The sequence below is a fragment of the Phalangium opilio genome, unplaced genomic scaffold, assembly GCF_054372755.1.
Source record: "Phalangium opilio isolate 3A_F unplaced genomic scaffold, DU_Popi_V2 ptg000209l_1, whole genome shotgun sequence".
NCBI classification, from domain to species: domain Eukaryota; kingdom Metazoa; phylum Arthropoda; class Arachnida; order Opiliones; family Phalangiidae; genus Phalangium; species Phalangium opilio.
This window is the reverse complement of record NW_028324217.1, coordinates 22,611,349-22,631,398: the sequence shown is the minus strand read 5'-3', so window position 1 is coordinate 22,631,398 and position 20,050 is coordinate 22,611,349. Positions and strand designations below refer to the sequence as shown.

Below are 20,050 nucleotides of genomic sequence, written 5' to 3'. Positions count from 1 at the left end.
GCAATATATTTTAATGACATAAGTTAAAGTACTTGTCCATAAGTCTAAGTAGTAAGTAGTTCAGTATCAAAGCGTCTTCAGTCCACATCTTCATCAGAGTCTTCGCTGTCTTCTTGCATATTAATTTTAAGAGGTTCAATTATGGTTTCGATGATGGAATCTTTTTCCCAATACTCATGCATTATATTCTCGACGTGAACTTTATGAAATAATCAAGCGTCACAAGTCCAGACCAGAACCCTGAAGTACGAAATTGACGAGGTTGCTAAAAGTAGAGGTCACACGGTAGTGAGGATTCCACCGTACCATTGCCAGTTTAACCCGATTGAACTAATATGGGCACAAGTGAAGAACGACGTTGCGAAGCAGAATTCTGGTTTCAAACTCTCGACGGTCAAAGATGCAACATTGAGGGCCATTGAACGTGTGACACCAGAGAATTGGTGTAAGGCAATAGAGCACGTCGAGAATATAATGCATGAGTATTGGGAAAAAGATCCCATCATCGAAACCACAATTGAACCTCTTAAAATTAATATGCAAGAAGACAGCGAAGACTCTGATGAAAACGTGGACTGAAGACGCTTTGATGCTGAACTACTTATGGACAAGTACTTTAACTTATGTCATTAAAATATATTGCAATGCTAGTTCAACGAAGGTAAAACTGGTGTCTTGTCGTTAATTTTGTTTTTTATTCTTTAATACTCGATGATCGTAAAAAATCATGAAACATAAACATATTAAATATATATAGCAAAATTTATTGGTTCTATTGCGATTAAGCCTATCTGTTTATAGCAGACTATATTACAGACGACTATTGACAAAACAAAACAAGTATAAAGTACTATGGGGTCGATGGTGGCGACACCAATTTGGACAAATTTCTCAGGGCTCTTCTTTCGTTTGACAGACTATAATACAGGGTGTTTCTGGAAAGTCTGGCACACATTAACACGCATGTTCCTTGGGTCAAAAGGAGTCCGAATGGTCCTATGACGTTTTGGGGTAAAGCGCTCCGTTGCGACGTTATGGGCGCTCAAAAGTAGGCCGAAAAACAAGGAGATTTTGCAGAATTATAGCACTAGTATTGTGGTTTTGACCCAATTGTTTTCGATTATTGAGCATAAGGCAATGATCGAAATAAGTTCAAACCTAGTGGAAGACCGTGAACGTGTTAAACGGCCAAAAGCGCTAATCCCTTTGTTTTTATTAATGATTGTAATTAAAGGTAAGGAAAGTAGCTCAGATACTGGTTACTTGTTTGTTCAGATGTACTGGTAACTGACCAGTCTTTTATTCTTTATTTGAATTAGACACATTACTTTTACAATAATTCGAATGAACCCCATTACTTTTACAATATTAATTCGAATGAACCCCTTAACCTTTACAATAATTCGAATGAACCCCTTAACCTTTACAATAATTCGAATGAACTCCTTACAATAATTCGAATGAACCCCTTAACCTTTACAATAATTCGAATGAACCCCTTAATTTTTACAATAAATCGAATCGAACCCATTAATTTTACAATAAATCGAATCGAACCCATTAGTTTTCCAATAAATCGAATCGAACCCATTAATTTTACAATAATTCGAAACGAACCCATTACATTTACAATAATTCGAATCGAACCCATTATATTTACAATAATTCGAATTGAACCCATTTCATTTACAATAATTCGAATTGAACCCATTTCATTTACAATAATTCGAATTGAACCCATTACATTTACAATAATTCGAATTGAACCCATTACATTTAAAATAATTCGAATTGAACCCATTACATTTTCAATAATTCGAATTTTTCCCCTGCTGTCTTGGTCTAAACATTAGGGTAGTTTTCAACGTCAGAAGTTGTAAGTTTTTTACAGACGGCTTAAATGTGTGTACCTTAACGTGCTTCATGGCGTACGCGCGCAAGTTTGCTTAAACGTTGATGGTGCCCATTTTGAATAATTTTCGTAGAACAATGTAATTGGGTTTCATTCGAATTATTGTAAAGTATGGGGTTCGATTCGAATTATTGTAAATGTAATGGGGTTCATTAGAATTATTGTAAATGTAATGGGTTCGATTCGAATTATTGTAAATGTAATGGGGTTCATTCGAATCATTGTAAATGTAATGGGTTCGATTCGATTTATTGTAAAATTTAAGGGGTTCATTCGAATTATTGTAAAACTTAAGGGGTTCATTCGAATTATTGTAAAGGTTATGAGTCTAATTCAAATAAAGAATAAAAGACTGGTCAGTTATCAGTACATCTGAACAAACAAGTAACCAATATCTGAGCTACTTTCCTTACCTTTAATTACAATCATTAATAAAAACAAAGGGATTAACGCTTTTGGCCGTTTAACACGTTCACGGTCTTGCACTAGGTTTGAACTTATTTCGATCATTGCCTTATGCTCAATAATCGAAAACAATTGGGTCAAAACCACAATACTAGTGCTATAATTCTGCAAAATCTCCTTGTTTTTCGGCCTTCTTTTGAGAGCCCATAACGTCGCAACGGAGCGCTTTACCCCAAAACGTCATAGGACCTTTCGGACTCCTTTTGACCCAAGGAACATGCCTGTTAATTTGTGCCAGACTTTCCAGAAACACCCTGTATATTGTAATTATCCACGTCTTCAGTTTAGCAGACGACGCGGCCTGGTCAGTGGTCATGCACCTGTTTATTTATTCCAAGCCAGAGGGGTCGCTGGCCCAATGTCCAGCTTAAAACAAATCCTTATTTTCCACCCTGTCAAAGATCGTAACGAAGTCTGTGGCAGTCTGGGAAATAGCACACTTCCTCTGGTCCAAAACCAGTTTATTAATTGCTTGGACTAGTTTTTAAATTCAAGAAGTGGAGGTAACTGATCCTCGGGACCAGTTTATTAATTGCAAATCTATAGGAAAACAAAGGCTAGGACCAGTCCAGAGACCAGTTTATTATTTCAGACACTAGGGGGTCACTGGTCCAAAGGACTAGTTTAAAAATTATCATTATTTCCCCAGACCAGTGTGGGAAATAAGGCACAATCACAGGCCAATAGCCAGTTTAAAAATTACCTGGGTCAGTTTAAAAATTAAACGTTTTGGGGTCTACTGGCCCTGGTGGCCACTTAATTAATTCAAAGTTTTCCCCCCTCAAGATTTTGGTTCATTAAATAAATACTATGGGATTAATCCCTAAAATTATCTCGTCTTTGCTTCTGTGCTGTTTGCTTGTTTGGCCTGAATTGTATATTTGGGAGTGGGATTATGGGTGGGTTTTGTATGTCTGTCTACGCTCTACACAGTGTACAATCTGTAGATGAAGTGATTTTTGGCAGTTAGCTAAAGGGAAGATAATCTCTCGGTAGTCTTGTTTGGGTCTGGTCTTTAGGGAAAGGCAGCCTGCTGATTTTCACTGTATTAGCGTCCATGGGAAGATAACAATGGAGTGCCAACTCCCTCCCTACGGGTTGAATTTTTTAATTTAGCATTACTCAATAAAGACTTATAGTTCTTGATTTTGGACTCCAATATTTTGAAATACCCATACCTGTAAAAACTAACCTACTAAGCCTATGCCATAGCACATATTGTCATGAATAGATAATTTGGCCATAAATTACGAAAGCCTGATTTTTGAGGCTAAAAATGGTAGGTGGCCCTGTGGCCAGTTTTTTAATTAAAATACCTAGGCTCTAATGGCCACAGGTCCAGTTTTAAAAAAATCCTTATTTCCCACACTGCCCCAGACATGAGCGGCTAAATGTGCGCCGGTTTTTATTATTATCAAGTTTTATCAACTGAATAAATTTCCCCTTTTCCATAATTTTACTAAATAGAATATGTTTTTACCCCTAATTATTGGTACCTTTCCAAATTATGGCTAATTAGCTTTTTTATTGCCACCTTTTCCAAAAAATTGTTATTTTTGGTTTCTTTCTACCCTAAAAAGAGGCGCACTTTTAGCCATTCGTGTTTTCCTTAGTGAGAAATATTTTAGTAGAATAGTAGTAAAAATAGTAGTATTCACCCGTGCGCGGAAAAGCAAAACCTATGATGGAGAAAATGGGATAAAATTGCTACATTGTGCCGTGCGGTCTAATTGTAGCAAAAGAAAATAATATTATAATTATTATTAATTATATTATTAATTATAATTATTATATTATTTTCTATTTTCTTTTGATTGTAGTAACAGTAAAGAATAGGGAGCTCATATTGAAAATATGCCTCCTGAGTAGTCAAACTGTCGCTATCTATAGTATTTTCTCCGTCATTCGTTTAGCTTTTCAGTCTAGAAAAAATAGTACTGTTTTTACTACTATCCCTCTCAAAAAAAAATTCCCATTATCAAAGGCGACCTCCTAACTAGGAATGATCCCACATAATGATGTACATTCTTTCGGAAATATTAGACCCCTCACTAATCACAGTTCAACAACATTTTATAATGAATGTTAATTATACAAAATTATTTTATTTAAAATTTATATATACGAAGATCTGATTAGTTTTAACATGAAATAATTGAGTCGGAATTTTGACAATGCTCTTGCTCTTGCACTAATCAAACCTTTCAGCTTTGAAACTCTTTGTCTCACAAAGGTCATGGGAACGCTATAAACTCATATTAGTTTAAAATATAAACATTTTACTCCATTCCTTCGCTTGTTGTTCAAATAATGTTTCATGTTTCAAAACATACCTTCATTCAAAGTTTAATTTTAGGAAAGAAATGTGTCGACACAAACTGTCTTTACGCAAAGCCTATATGAATTTGGTCGATTCTCAAAGAGTTGTTCTCGGAGAGGTATTTGAGCAAATATTGTTCTACCGCGTGAAATTACAAAAAAACTGCTGTTTGTTTTAGGAAATGGATAAGAATGATTGTTTCTTAAGCAATGATGATAAAATGAAGAAACTGAGGAACAAGGTACTATTTGACCAAACGAGAAAACTTCCCAAATATTGTTCCCATAGAAAAAACATTACGAGGAAATCTGGCAGGAAAAACGAAGCAAGGGGCACTTTCACCATGCTTGAGCGAAAGCGCCCAGTTTTCTTGTCTACCGCCACTCCATGGCTGATGAACATTGAACTTTTTTAAATGTACTGCCAATGAAAAATTCCCCTCTGATTGGCTAAAAGCTCAGAGGGTTTGAGGTCCCTTGTTTTAAGCATCATTGAAAATAAGGACCTATAACGTTTTTTCGCGTCATTGGTTTCTCCTTTTTCTTCCTTGTCCCTTTAAAAGGCATTCTGTCTGAAGGTCCCATGGAAATCAGCTGTAGTAATGGAATCTTATTTGAATTTTTAGTTTGACGTTTTAATTTCAAACGTGAGAAAAGAGAGGATGGAAAATGAGCTAACTATTAATGAACAACGAGGTAAGATTGACAGGCTCAATAAGGTCAGAGAAGAATTGAAAAACAAAGTCAAAGATCTCAAGGTACGCGACATTGTTCATTTGATGAAAACGCAAATATGACGTTAGATATTCTTTAACCATTATAAATTGTTCAAAAAATTAGGAGAAAAATGGAGAAATTCAAAAGGCTAACGATGTATCAGTGAAAGTTGAACCAGTTGATTATGATTTAGAGCCAGATAGCCAAGCATTATCCCTATCAATTGCGGAACAGCAACAACCTCAATCTCAAAATGAAAGGTATTGCAAGAGAAAAAAAGGTATATTTTATTGTTTTGTTTTATCACAATTTTAATTGTATAGCTCGGAAGGAGTCCCTACTGAGGCCAGGAACCGCAAGCAGCCTGGTTTGTAAATTGCAGAATATTGCATTTTTAACGTTAATTTTTGGACTACGCATGAATATTACTAAGAGAAAAGAGATGAGATTCTGAGAATCTTTCACTCCTAGTCCCCACTGTGTAACGATCATTTTTTGAAAAGGGGTCGGACTAGCTCCGTCCACATCTCATAGAATCATCGCACTTTCCTTGTGTCGAATCTATAATTTCCAGATGTTACATGATTATTTCCTTATTTATGTAGGTAAATCCAAGGCAATTCATAATATTGAAGATGAAAGACTTGTTGAACTTCGCTCTAAAATTCATACTAGAGAACGAAGCTTCAAATGTGATCAGTGTGATTATGCAAGTAAGGAGAAGTATTATTTGATTAGGCATCGACGCATTCACAGTAGTGAAAAAGCCTTCAAATGTGATCAGTGTGACTACTTCAGCAAGATCAATCATCACTGGGTTGCCCATCAATGCAAACACAGTGGGGAAAAACTCTTCAAATGTGTTCAGTGTGAGTATACTAGCACGCTCAAGTGTAATTTGATCATGCATCAACGCATTCACAGTGGTGAAAAACCCTTCAAATGTGATCGGTGTGACTATAAAGGTACGCAGAAGGCTCATTTGATCATACATCAACGCATTCACAGTGGTGAAAAACCATTCAGATGTGATCAGTGTGACTATAGATGCAGGCAGACGAGTTCTTTGCTCAGACATCAACGCATTCACAGTGGGGGGAAAACCCTTCAAATGTGATCAGTGTGACTATACTGGTAGAGATAAGAGCAAATTGATCGCACATCTACGTAATCACATTGGTAAAAAACCCTTCAAATGTGATCAGTGTGACTATAAATGTAGGCAGAGTAGTAATTTGATCGTACATCAGTGCATTCACCTTAAGGAGGAAACCTTTCAATTGTGATCAATGTGACTCTACCAGCACACGTTAGTCTAATTTGATCACACATCAGGGCGTTGATAATGGTGAAATACCATTCAAGTTTTTTCATTGTGAAGATGTATCATCACACCAATGTTGAAAGCACATGGGCGAATAGAATGGATTTGAAGGACTGGTAAAGATTAGAATCGAGGAATGTTTTTATTGTAAGGCCTATTTGTATAATGAAAAATTTCCAATGTTGTAAAATGAAACGATGTTCCTCTGACAAATTCCTTTTCCGTTACACGAACTATTGCGGGCAACACTTGTTCATGGTGTGATAAAAATTGCGCCCGACATTGATTATAACCCGAAACCTTTGTTAGCTTTTCATTTCAGATAGATTACATAACTGTAATTAGACATAGCTGTCTCATTGCCTATGAAATCTATATTTATTTTGATTTTTAAATTCATTAAAAACTATCACGGAGCAGCAATGATACCATTGTCCAATCTTCATTACAAGTAAATTCTCCTAATTCTGAAATAAAGTACGTTGATTTCTTGATGTTCTGTTTTTATTGTTTTATTGTAAATGGATTTTTACGAAGATTAAAATTTATAAAATCTGCTTAAATGATATCAGTTTTCAGATGGTAATTTCAATTGTAAAAAGTTACCTAACCTTTGGGGGGGGGCAACATGATACATAATTACATACAAAAAAATGAAAACGTTTATGCAAAATTACGGTTTTATTTATTTATTACAAGCACATGCTCACCAAAATTTATTTGTAATTCAAATAATATTTCTGAAAACAGTTGCGGATCCCCTGTTGTATGATTCTTAAAAAGCCACTTGTTCCTGAAAAATTAGATACAATGCAGCTTAAAGCCTGACAAAAGCTTAAAAACTATGGAGTTGGGATTATTGTCGTGATATACTACAGTAGAAAGTTGTTGAGTCAATTTTACATATTTCATTCGTCAAACTGACCTATCGATGGAAATAATGTACAGTATGAACACTTCATAGTTTACGAGATATCTACGCTGAAATACCTATTTTCTTCCAGTGTGAAATTGAAAATGATTCTATTTAATTTCAGAATTTCATTTAGATCGCGAGTTTAACGTTAAAAAACTTTCTGTGCTCCCATTTTTTTTCCGAGAGCCCGACAAGGAATTGAGCGAAGTTTTTTTAAAACGATTGCTATGATTGCTTAAAGACTTCAACGAAACAAGCTGTTGGCGCCGAGCACAGATCGAGTGAGCTCTGGTGAGTGGGACATAATTTCTTAAAAATAATCTTTTGTGAAATAAGTCTGAAAGCAGTTTTGACAATTATCCCGTCGCGAGTCCAGCCAGATCTTATGCTCTACATTCTGATTTGATGGTCTGCTAGTGGTTCAATGGAAATAGTTTAAATAGATTAATTAGCTAATTTTTTAAAAGATATCACCAGAAGGGGAACGGGATTTAGATATAACCCATTATGTCTTGAAGATATAGCATTTAGTTTTGGAATACCACATGTTGTTCACTTTTACTACATTTTATATCTAATTTAATTTATAATGTTTAATTTTGGAGTTTGAAGGTAAAATATTGATATTTTAATAAATTATCCATTATATATTTCTACTTTTGCAATTAAAGCGCTTAAAAATAATAATTTGTTATTTAAGTCTGAATTTAGTTTTGACAATTTTCCTGTCACGAGTAGAGCAAGATTTTGGTCCACGATAGTCTACAATCTGCATCACGCTGACCAGGACGACCGCCTTATTTCTACGTTATTAATCACGTTGTCTTGATCTACAGTTCTACACACAGTTTTCAAGGTCTGCTACGTTCTGGCTAATTGACGCCTTTATGAGACATACCTCATGCGATTGATTGAGCCGTTGATAAGATAATTCATTATAATAACATTAAGAGTATTCATTATAAATAGGTTTAATTATAATTAATCAAATATTCTAGTTCAATATAACAAATAACGTAATCAAAGGGCGGGAAAAGCTGACTGGGTTTGGTATTGAAATAATTTGTGTTTCATTTTGCTAGTTGGTTCAAAGGTCTGAAATTATTTTTACGTCGCGAGTTCGGCAGAATTTCAGTTCTTTTTTCCGAGCAAGTTTGCGTCGTTGAGTGCGTGATCGAGTGGGCTATGGTTTTTGAAAACTGCTGTCGCATATTTCTCGATGACGGTGATTGAAACTTGAAAGGCCGTCAATTTGCCAGAACGCAAAAGCAATTTGCAAAACCACCGTGGCCAAACTAGCCCAGAAAAACCGAACGGAAATATCTGCCGGACTCGCGCTAAGGCTGAGAATTAAGAAATAAGGATTTTTAAAGTGGATATTTTTCCAGGGCCACCACCTTATTTCTCACATTCTCAGCCTGCTGAGTCTAGAGATTAGTCAGATAAGTATTGCATTATCTTCGCCAACATTATTATTACTGTTGGCAAAGGTTTTATCTAAATTCCACTCCAACAATAAAAATAATACCACCTCCAAGCCCGAGACTGGGAAACTTAGCTGTCTGCTAGTCATTCTTATCTTATTATGACACGAAAAGCGGTCAACATCAACAAAGTAGACGGAAGCCTTTAAATGCGCATTACTAAAATTACTAATGCTTAGTACTAGAAATACTATTAGTAAAAGAAGAAACTCTTTCTCCAACTAGAGCAAAACAAGTAGTTAATGCAAAAGCATTCAGTTAGACGATATAGGGCTTGACTTATAGCCTTGAATGATTGGTTTAGTCTGATTCTTTGGCGTGTAAAAGAGGACAAGTAGGATGGATTCGTTGAAAGATTGTGTTGTTACGTTGAAGCCTTTAAGCTGGTAAGTAATAAAAATATTTCGAACTCGAAGAATGCCTCAAGTGGTTTAATGGAATTGCCCAGGCTAAACCGTATCTAAGCAGACCTAATCTGGGCTAATGTAACCAAACTTAACACGAAACAAGTTTCAGTTCTTTGATCCATCTATCATAGAATGGCCAAATGGGCCAGAGAAATGAAAATCGTTAAACTAATTACAAATCACGAACTCTTCAAAAAACACGTCTAGATGTACATTCCCTCACAAATCACGTCGTGATGTACATTCCCTCACTAATCACGTCATGATGTACATTCCCTCACTAATCACGTCATGATGTACATTCCCTCACTAATCACGTCGTGATGTAAATTCCCTCACTAATCACGTCGTGATGTACATTCCCTCACTAATCACGTCGTGATGTACATTCCCTCACTAATCACGTCGTGATGTACATTCCCTCACTAATCACGTCGTGATGTACATTCCCTCACCAATCCCGTCGTGATGTACATTCCCTCACTAATCACGTCGTGATGTACATTCCCTCACCAATCCCGTCGTGATATACATTCCCTCACCAATCCCGTCGTGATGTACATTCCCTCACTAATCCCGTCGTGATGTACATTCCCTCACTAATCACGTCGTGATGTACATTCCCTCACTAATCCCGTCGTGATGTACATTCCCTCACTAATCACGTCGTGATGTACATTCCCTCACTAATCACGTCGTGATGTACATTAACTCACTAATCACGTCGTGATGTACATTCCCTCACTAATCACGTCGTGATGTACATTCCCTCACTAATCACGTCGTGATGTACATTCCCTCACTAATCACGTCGTGATGTACATTCCCTCACTAATCACGTCGTGATGTACATTCCCTCACTAATCAGGTCGTGATGTACATTCCCTCACTAATCACGTCGTGATGTACATTCTCTCACTAATCAGGTCGTGATGTACATTCCCTCACTAATCACGTCGTGATGTACATTCCCTCACTAATCAGGTCGTGATGTACATTCCCTCACTAATCACGTCGTGATGTACATTCCCTCACTAATCACGTCGTGATGTACATTCCCTCACTAATCACGTCGTGATGTACATTCCCTCACTAATCAGGTCGTGATGTACATTCCCTCACTAATCAGGTCGTGATGTACATTCCCTCACTAATCACGTCGTGATGTACATTCCCTCACCAATCCCGTCGTGATGTACATTCCCTCACCAATCCCGTCGTGATGTACATTCCCTCACTAATCACGTCGTGATGTACATTCCCTCACCAATCCCGTCGTGATGTACATTCCCTCACTAATCACGTCGTGATGTACATTCCCTCACTAATCCCGTCGTGATGTACATTCCCTCACTAATCCCGTCGTGATGTACATTCCCTCACTAATCACGTCGTGATGTACATTCCCTCACTAATCACGTCGTGATGTACATTCCCTCACTAATCACGTCGTGATGTACATTCCCTCACTAATCACGTCGTGATGTACATTCCCTCACTAATCACGTCGTGATGTACATTCCCTCACTAATCACGTCGTGATGTACATTCCCTCACTAATCACGTCGTGATGTACATTCCCTCACTAATCACGTCGTGATGTACATTCCCTCACTAATCAGGTCGTGATGTACATTCCCTCACTAATCAGGTCGTGATGTACATTCCCTCACTAATTACGTCGTGATGTACATTCCCTCACTAATCAGGTCGTGATGTACATTCCCTCACTAATCACGTCGTGATGTACATTCCCTCACTAATCACGTCGTGATGTACATTCCCTCACTAATCAGGTCGTGATGTACATTCCCTCACTAATCAGGTCGTGATGTACATTCCCTCACTAATCACGTCGTGATGTACATTCCCTCACTAATCAGGTCGTGATGTACATTCCCTCACTAATCACGTCGTGATGTACATTCCCTCACTAATCACGTCGTGATGTACATTCCCTCACTAATCACGTCGTGATGTACATTCCCTCACTAATCACGTCGTGATGTACATTCCCTCACTAATCAGGTCGTGATGTACATTCCCTCACTAATCACGTCGTGATGTACATTCCCTCACTTATCGCGTCGTGATGTACATTCCCTCACTTATCGCGTCGTGATGTACATTCCCTCACTTATCGCGTCGTGATGTACATTCCCTCACTTATCGCGTCGTGATGTACATTCCCTCACTAATCAGGTCGTGATGTACATTCCCTCACTAATCAGGTCGTGATGTACATTCCCTCACTAATCACGTCGTGATGTACATTCCCTCACTAATCAGGTCGTGATGTACATTCCCTCACTAATCACGTCGTGATGTACATTCCCTCACTAATCACGTCGTGATGTACATTCCCTCACTAATCAGGTCGTGATGTACATTCCCTCACTAATCAGGTCGTGATGTACATTCCCTCACTAATCACGTCGTGATGTACATTCCCTCACTAATCACGTCGTGATGTACATTCCCTCACTAATCAGGTCGTGATGTACATTCCCTCACTAATCACGTCGTGATGTACATTCCCTCACTAATCAGGTCGTGATGTACATTCCCTCACTAATCACGTCGTGATGTACATTTCCTCACTAATGACGTCGTGATGTACATTCCCTCACTAATCACGTCGTGATGTACATTCCCTCACTAATCACGTCGTGATGTACATTCCCTCACTAATCAGGTCGTGATGTACATTCCCTCACTAATCAGGTCGTGATGTACATTCCCTCACTAATCACGTCGTGATGTACATTCCCTCACTAATCCCGTCGTGATGTACATTCCCTCATTAATCACAGTTCAATGACATTTTATGAGTGTTAAATATAAAAAATATTTTATTAAAATTTAATATTAGACACTAATCAGTCGGAATTTGTAACAATGCTCTCCCACTAATCAAACCTTTCAGCCTTGAGCCGGTTTGTCTCACAAAAGTTTGGCAACACTGTAAACTATTATTAGTTTAAAAAATCAACATTTTTCTCCATTCCTTAGCTTGTTTTTCAAAAAATGTTTCATGTTTCGAAACACGTCTTCATTCAAAGTTTAATTTTAGGAAAGAAATGTGTCGACATAAACTGTCTTTACGCAACGCCTATATGAATGTGGTCTATTTTCAAAGGGATAGTCATAGAAAGGTATTTGACCATAAATTGAACTATTCCTTGTTCTACCGCGTGAAATTACAAAAAAAACTGCTGTTTGTTCTAGGAAATGGATGAGAATGATTGTTGCTTAAGTAAAGATGATAAAATGAAGAAACTGAGGAACAAGGTACTATTTGACAAAACGAGAAAACTTCCCAAATAGTGTTCCCATAGAAAAAACATTACGAGGAAATGTAACATAAAACATGCTTGAGCGAAAGCGCCCAGTTTTCCTGTCCCCTATGAAGTCTTTATGAGATTCAAAATAACATTGTCTACCCCCATTAAATGGCTGATGAACATTGAACTTTTGTAAATGTCCTGCCAACGAAAAATTTCACTCTCATTGGCTAGAAGTTTAGAGGATAAAGGTCCCTTGTTTTCATCATCATTGAAAATGAGGATTATAAATGTTCTTTCACGTCATTGGTTTCCCCTCTCTCTTGTTTGTCCTGAAAGTCACATGGAAATCAGCTATAGTAATGGAATCTTATTTCAATTTTTTAGTTTGACGTTTTAATCTCAAACGTGAGAAAAGAGAGAATGGAAAATGAATTAACTATTAATGAACAACGAGATAAAATTGACAGGCTCAATAAGGTCAGAGAAGAATTGAAAAACAAAGTCAAAGATCTTAAGGTACGCGACATTGTTCATTTGATGAACACGCAAATATGAGGTTAGATATTCTTAAATCATTGTTAATTGTTTCAAAAAATTAGGGGAAAAATTTAGAAATTGAAAAGGCTAACGATGTATCAGTGAAATTTGAACCGGTTGATTATGATTCAGAGCCAAAAGTTGAACCAGTTGATAATGATTCAGAACCAGATAGCCAAGCATTATCTCTACCAGTTGCGGAACAGCAACAACCTCAACCTCAAAATGAAAGGTTTGCAAGTGAAAATAAATTGTATTTTATTGTTTTATTTTATCACAATTTAATTGTATAGCTCGGAAGGAGTCCCTACTGAGGACGACAACCACAACCAGCCTGGTGTGTAAATTTTTACTTTAGTAGAAATATTGTAAGACTCCCCAAGTCACTTGCTGGGTGCACAATTTTTTGAACCCCCCACGGATAAGCTACAACTAAAGCCCCGACGAGTTTTACGCCAACTTCTAAAAGCTTTATTAGTCAGTGGTGATGGTATGAAGTTGGCCAAACACATTGCGGAACCCTTAAAGAATGTGCATTATACGTCATTATTATGTAATGAAATGCTTTGCACAATTTGATGGCTTAACATACAAGAATGAAATTCATTCGACCCCTGTTGGCGGAAGTAGCAAATGTGATTTTATTTCTGAACTCAAAGATCAAGACATCGCCCAAATAGCAACTAGTTCAAATCTTCCAACAGTCTTTTGAGGATCGACAGAGCATGCTGGGAAATAACTTATGATAACCTGATTGAGCTACGATGGCACAGAGAAAGGCTTTAAAGTATTATAACGGCAAAAGCAATAAGCCAGAGCTTGAACGCCTCAATTATTATCGTTTATGATCAGATTAGAATTTTTATATGATAAGTGAAACAAATGTAGGCTTTACTTACAGCGAAATTACGTATGTTCGATTTTGGGAAAAGATTAGGCATTATTAGTTATCTAAGCAAACGATTGCCACTAGAATACGTATTTCTGTGAAATATTTGAGTTAAATTTTGGGATGTGTAAATTCGCCTCACCTTTAGTCCAAAAACTCGCCCCTAGGTCCAAATATAAGTGTGCTTGCAGAATTCCGAATTTTTTATGTTAATTTGTGGACTACGCGTGAATATTACTAAGAAAAAATAGATGCGATTCTGAGAATCTTTCACTCCTAGTCCCCATTGTGTGTGAAAAGTGGGCGGATACTTTAGAAGGCTCGCGACTAATTATGGGGTGTGATACGAGCTCCGTCCACATCTCATAGAATCATGGCGCTTTCCAGTAGGCCTGTGCGGGTAGTGATTTTTGGGTTTCGGGTCGGGTACGGGTAGTTGAAAAAACTTCCAATCGGGTATCGGGTCGGGTACCTGGATTTCTAACGGGTACTCGAATAAGTAGGCCTAGCTAAACTACCATTATTCGGGTGCTTTTCGGGTAGCAAAAAATCATATCGGGCACTTATCGGGATGAAATACTTTTATATGTGAAAAAAATAAGTGTCATGAAAGACTTGGATACCATTATGGCGAAAAGTACAAAAATAAGACGCTAAAGGTGGAATTCATAAACGTCGGACGCAACGGAATTTAGTACAGGCAAAGGCAGGGCGTCGTGCGCAAACTTCCGCCTTTTACGCACGACGCCCTGCCTTTGCCTGTACTAAATTGCATCCGACGTTTATGAGAAGTTTGCGCACGACGCCCTGCCTTTGCCTGTACTAAATTGCGTCCGACGTTTATGAATTCCACCTTTAAGCTATTAGCGAGGATTGAAATAATGAATAATACTGAGCATTGTGGAAAAGTTTACTCAAACTTAAGTTCTTCTAAGTTCAAGAAACTTTGCCAAACCAATAACAGATTGTCCTAAGCCTTGTCATGGGTAATGAGCGGGAAAATTTAAATATTCGAATAATTTCGGGTATTAAGAAATTAAATTTTCGGGTACCGGGTACTCGCACAGGCCTACTAATTATGGTGTGTGATACGAGCTCCGTCCACATCTCATAGAATCATCGCGCTTTCCAGATGTAACATGATTTTTTCTTTATGAAATGTATTTTTTGATTTGTGTAGGTAAACCCAAGGAAAAACATAATATTGAAGATAAAAGAGTTGTTGAACTTCGCTTCAAAATTCATAATAGAGAACAAATCTTCAAATGTGATCAGTGTGAATTTTCCAGCACACAGAAAAGTAATTTGATCAAGCACAAACTCATTCACTTTGGGGGAAAAGGAAGACCCTTCAAATGTAATCAGTGTGATTATGCCAGCAAGCTGGAGAGTAATTTGATCGCGCATGAACGCATTCATAGCGGTGAATTACCCTTCAAATGTGATCAGTGTGAATATGCCTGCACACGGAAGCATTATCTTATCGCGCATAAAAGCACGATGCATAGTCTTGAAACACCCTTCAAATGCGAGCATTGTGACTTTAGTAGTGTGTGGAAGCATTGTTTCATTAGACATCAACGTCTTTACCATGGTGTAAATCCCTTCAGATGTGATCAGTGTGAATTTGTAACCACAGAGAGTGGTCATTTGATCAGTCATCAGATCAGTCATCAGCGCATTCGCAGTAGTGAAAAACCATTCAAATGCGATCAGTGTGACTTTGCTTGTACTCGGAAGTATGATTTGGAAATACATCAAAGCATTCACAGGGGAGAAAGACCCTTCAAATGTGATCTCTGTGACTTTGCAAGTACTCGGAAGTATGATTTGAACAAACATGAACGCATACACGATGATGAAAAATCCTTCAAATGTGATCAGTGTGACTTTGCAAGTATTCGTAAGATTGGTTTGATCAGACATCAACGCGTACACGGTGATGAAAAATCCTTCAAATGTGATCAGTGTGACTTTGCAAGTATTGGTAAGAATGGTTTGATCAGACATAAACGCATTCATGGTGATGAAACACCATTCAAATGTGAGCATTGTGAATATGCAACCACACAGAGGAGTAGTTTGAACATACATCAACGCATTCACAGTGGTGAAAACCCCTCCAAATTCGATGAGAGTGAATACGCTATCGCGTGGAAGAGCTTATTGATCAAACGTCCACGCATTCACAGTGGTGAAAAACCCTTCAAATGTGATCGGTGTGGCTATGCATGCACGCATAGGGCTCATTTGATCAATCATCAACGCATTCACAGTGGTGAAAAACCATAATAAACCATTCTAATGTGAATAGTGACCTATGTTAGCGCGTGGAAGTGCTTATTGATCACACATGAACGAATTCATGGCGGTGAAAAACTTCGTAAGTTATCATTGTTATTTTAGGTGAGCTGTGAGAGTAATTTTATCAGACCCGTCAACGCGTTCACAGTAGGGAAAAACACTTCTAATGTGATCATTGTGACTTTACCAGCAAACCCTTCGCACGTGATCGCAATAAATATTCAAAACCACTGACCATAACTAAATATTCAAAAGAATTCTAAATGAAATTTATTAATAAACAGTAGTGGAGGATGCTAATGTATAATCTTCATTATAGGTTAATACTACTAAATTTTTAACTTTTTAATTTTTTTACTTACTCTGATTTTATTATAAGTGAATTTTAATTGTTTGAGTTTCATTTTTAGAAAGAAAGTTAGTTGTACAAGCCTTTAATAATGTAACGAGTATTAAAATTAATAAAAATCTGTTTAAATGATATCAATTTTCAGTTGGTAATTCAATTGGGGTGGCTCCCATAATCCCCCTGGACATAATCCCTCCAAAATTTCCCCCCGTCCAAATGGGCATAAAGGGATACTTTCTTTTAATTTCATTGCAATAAATCCCTATAAGGTTAATTTATTTCGATAGATAGACAAATAAGGATTCTGAAAATATATATGTTTTTATATTTTAGTTTAATTAATGATTTTTAAATTACGATTAAAAGATCCAAAATGCTCTTGTTTTGCGATCATCAGGGCACCTGGTGACACAGAGCCGAACCACCGAAAAACGTTACTAGTTCGTCTCTACCAATTTCTCCGTAGTGTTTTTCCTACTGGTAGGGGGATTCATTCTGTGAGCGCAGTATGATACAGATTGACGGGAATTGGTATGGCTGCACACCAAATTCTTCTACTTCAGAAGAACTACCCTCAGATTCGTTTATTATAAATTGTTCCGAATTTTCTGAATCCAAAGAATCAGAGTTCGAACTTTCATCCTCAGATTCAGGACCGGAATGATCAGAAATACTTTCTCGTCTGACATTCTTAAGCATATAAGCAGACGACGATTCACCAGGCAAGCTGACCTAGATTCTCGTTCCTACTACTTTTTACTCCTTAAACGACAGTTTTCATTCCAACTACTACCAACCAATCAGAGGCCGAACTTTACCTACGTAGGTAATGGGTTGAAAATGGTGGCCGATTTTAAATCTGGCGTTCAAAATTTCAATTTTTATTCACGTTTATTTTAATTAATAAATTTTTCTCGCGATTTCTACTGACCCCCATGTTTTTAGGGGTGGTTAATTTATAGAAAACCAATGTTAGTGTGACCAACTCAGATAAAGCCGATTCTATCCCTATAAGACAATATCCCCCCAAACTGGAGACAAAATCCCCCCAAACTGGAGACAAAATCCCCCCAAACTGGAGAAAAAATCCCCCCAAACTGGAGACAAAACCCCCCAAATTGGAGACAAAATCCCCCGCTTACGGAACAAAATCCCCCGCTTACGGAACAAAATCCCCCGCTTACGGAACAAAATCCCCCGCTTACGGAACAAAATCCCCCGCTTACGGAACGAAATCCCCAACTTGGAGACGAACCCTTCAGGGGTCATTCCTATTTTAGAGGTCGTTTTCCACAGTGGAAAATTTTTTAGTAGGATAGTAGTAAAAATAGTAGCATTCCCCCTACGAGGAAAAGCGGAACCAATGATGGAGAAAATAGTATGAATTGCCGACTAACCATAAATTTTCGCCTTTTCCAAAATATTGCTGACTAACCATAAATTTCCGCCTTTTCCAAAATATCGCTGACTAACCATAAATTTACGCCTTTTCCAAAATACTGCTGACTAACCATAAATTTCCGCCTTTTCCAAAATATTGCTGACTAACCATAAATTTCTGCCTTTTCCAAAATATCGCTGACTAATCATAAATTGCCGCCTTTTCCAAAATATTTTTGACTAACCACAAATTTCCGCCTTTTCCAAATTGGAGACAAAATCCCCCGCTTACGGAACGAAATCCCCAACTTGGAGACGAACCCTTCAGGGGTCATTCCTATTTTAGAGGTCGTTTTCCACAGTGGAAAATTTTTTAGTAGGATAGTAGTAAAAATAGTAGTATTCCCCCTACGAGGAAAAGCGGAACCAATGATGGAGAAAATAGTATGAATTGCCGACTAACCATAAATTTTCGCCTTTTCCAAAATATTGCTGACTAACCATAAATTTCCGCCTTTTCCAAAATATCGCTGACTAACCATAAATTTACGCCTTTTCCAAAATACTGCTGACTAACCATAAATTTCCGCCTTTTCCAAAATATTGCTGACTAACCATAAATTTCTGCCTTTTCCAAAATATCGCTGACTAATCATAAATTGCCGCCTTTTCCAAAATATTTTTGACTAACCACAAATTTCCGCCTTTTCCAAATTGGAGACAAAATCCCCCGCTTACGGAACGAAATCCCCAACTTGGAGACGAACCCTTCAGGGGTCATTCCTATTTTAGAGGTCGTTTTCCACAGTGGAAAATTTTTTAGTAGGATAGTAGTAAAAATAGTAGTATTCCCCCTACGAGGAAAAGCGGAACCAATGATGGAGAAAATAGTATGAATTGCCGACTAACCATAAATTTTCGCCTTTTCCAAAATATTGCTGACTAACCATAAATTTCCGCCTTTTCCAAAATATCGCTGACTAACCATAAATTTACGCCTTTTCCAAAATACTGCTGACTAACCATAAATTTCCGCCTTTTCCAAAATATTGCTGACTAACCATAAATTTCTGCCTTTTCCAAAATATCGCTGACTAATCATAAATTGCCGCCTTTTCCAAAATATTTTTGACTAACCACAAATTTCCGCCTTTTCCAAATTGGAGACAAAATCCCCCGCTTACGGAACGAAATCCCCAACTTGGAGACGAACCCTTCAGGGGTCATTCCTATTTTAGAGGTCGTTTTCCACAGTGGAAAATTTTTAGTAGGATAGTAGTAAAAATAGTAGTATTCCCCCTACGAGGAAAAGCGGAACCGATGGAGAAAATAATATGAATTGCCGACTAACCATAAATTTTCGCCTTTTCCAAAATATTGCTGACTAACCATAAATTTCCCCCTTTTCCAAAATATCGCTGACTAACCATAAATTTCCGCCTTTTCCAAAATATCGCTGACTAACCATAAATTTCCGCCTTTTCCAAAATATTGCTGACTAACCATAAATTGCCGCCTTTTCCAAAATATTGGAATTTTGGAAATAAGTTAAAACAAAATCAGTAGTTTACTTCTTTTGGTTTAGAAACATTGTTTGCAATACCTTTCACTCTTGTGAATTATACTTTTGCATTATTATTAAAGATAATCTTTGGATTTGGGCTTCCGTTTACCTTTACTTCTAAATGCCTATTATTTGGGGGGATTTTCAATAAAATTATCCTTTCGGTAGGATTTTGTTGAACAGTTTTCCTTTTGGG

The 20,050-nt window shown here is 37.4% G+C and overlaps 2 protein-coding genes across 5 annotated transcripts; both read left to right on the top strand.

Annotated features, from left to right (window-relative positions):
- Positions 1 to 691: 691 nt before the first annotated feature.
- Positions 692 to 7,300, top strand: LOC149621321 (uncharacterized). Of its 4 annotated transcripts, XM_089854209.1 has the most exons (10): positions 692 to 840; positions 2,661 to 2,880; positions 4,734 to 4,815; positions 4,876 to 4,938; positions 5,323 to 5,454; positions 5,537 to 5,673; positions 5,737 to 5,780; positions 6,019 to 6,282; positions 6,338 to 6,378; positions 6,440 to 6,582. In XM_089854209.1, exons 3-10 carry the CDS (start codon positions 4,741 to 4,743, stop codon positions 6,443 to 6,445), a joined length of 762 nt encoding a protein of 253 aa, XP_089710335.1. In that variant the 5' UTR covers positions 692 to 840; positions 2,661 to 2,880; positions 4,734 to 4,740; the 3' UTR covers positions 6,446 to 6,582. The 4 variants fall into 4 exon arrangements, 3 of the variants coding, with proteins under 3 accessions (XP_089710335.1, XP_089710333.1, XP_089710334.1); XR_016375204.1 differs by adding an exon at positions 6,664 to 7,300 and having other exon boundaries at positions 6,019 to 6,592; XM_089854207.1 differs by having other exon boundaries at positions 6,019 to 6,378; positions 6,440 to 7,300.
- Positions 7,301 to 9,055: 1,755 nt separating this feature from the next.
- Positions 9,056 to 17,044, top strand: LOC149621320 (uncharacterized). The gene is made up of 7 exons (XM_089854205.1): positions 9,056 to 9,523; positions 12,618 to 12,699; positions 12,773 to 12,835; positions 13,216 to 13,347; positions 13,431 to 13,600; positions 13,662 to 13,705; positions 15,438 to 17,044. Exons 1-7 carry the CDS (start codon positions 9,477 to 9,479, stop codon positions 16,547 to 16,549), a joined length of 1,650 nt encoding a protein of 549 aa, XP_089710331.1. The 5' UTR covers positions 9,056 to 9,476; the 3' UTR covers positions 16,550 to 17,044.
- Positions 17,045 to 20,050: the final 3,006 nt, after the last annotated feature.

Excerpts from the sequence above, each read along its gene's own strand:
- LOC149621321 (XM_089854207.1), top strand. The coding sequence starts at position 4,741 with ATGTGTCGACACAAACTGTCTTTACGCAAAGCCTATATGAATTTGGTC. Across the intron at positions 5,781-6,018 it reads CAGGAACCGCAAGCAGCCTG|GTAAATCCAAGGCAATTCAT; the intron begins GTTTGTAAATTG and ends TTATTTATGTAG. Across the intron at positions 6,379-6,439 it reads TGATCGGTGTGACTATAAAG|ATGTGATCAGTGTGACTATA; the intron begins GTACGCAGAAGG and ends AAAACCATTCAG.
- LOC149621320 (XM_089854205.1), top strand. The coding sequence starts at position 9,477 with ATGGATTCGTTGAAAGATTGTGTTGTTACGTTGAAGCCTTTAAGCTG. Across the intron at positions 12,836-13,215 it reads TGAAGAAACTGAGGAACAAG|TTTGACGTTTTAATCTCAAA; the intron begins GTACTATTTGAC and ends TCAATTTTTTAG. Across the intron at positions 13,601-13,661 it reads CCTCAACCTCAAAATGAAAG|CTCGGAAGGAGTCCCTACTG; the intron begins GTTTGCAAGTGA and ends TTAATTGTATAG.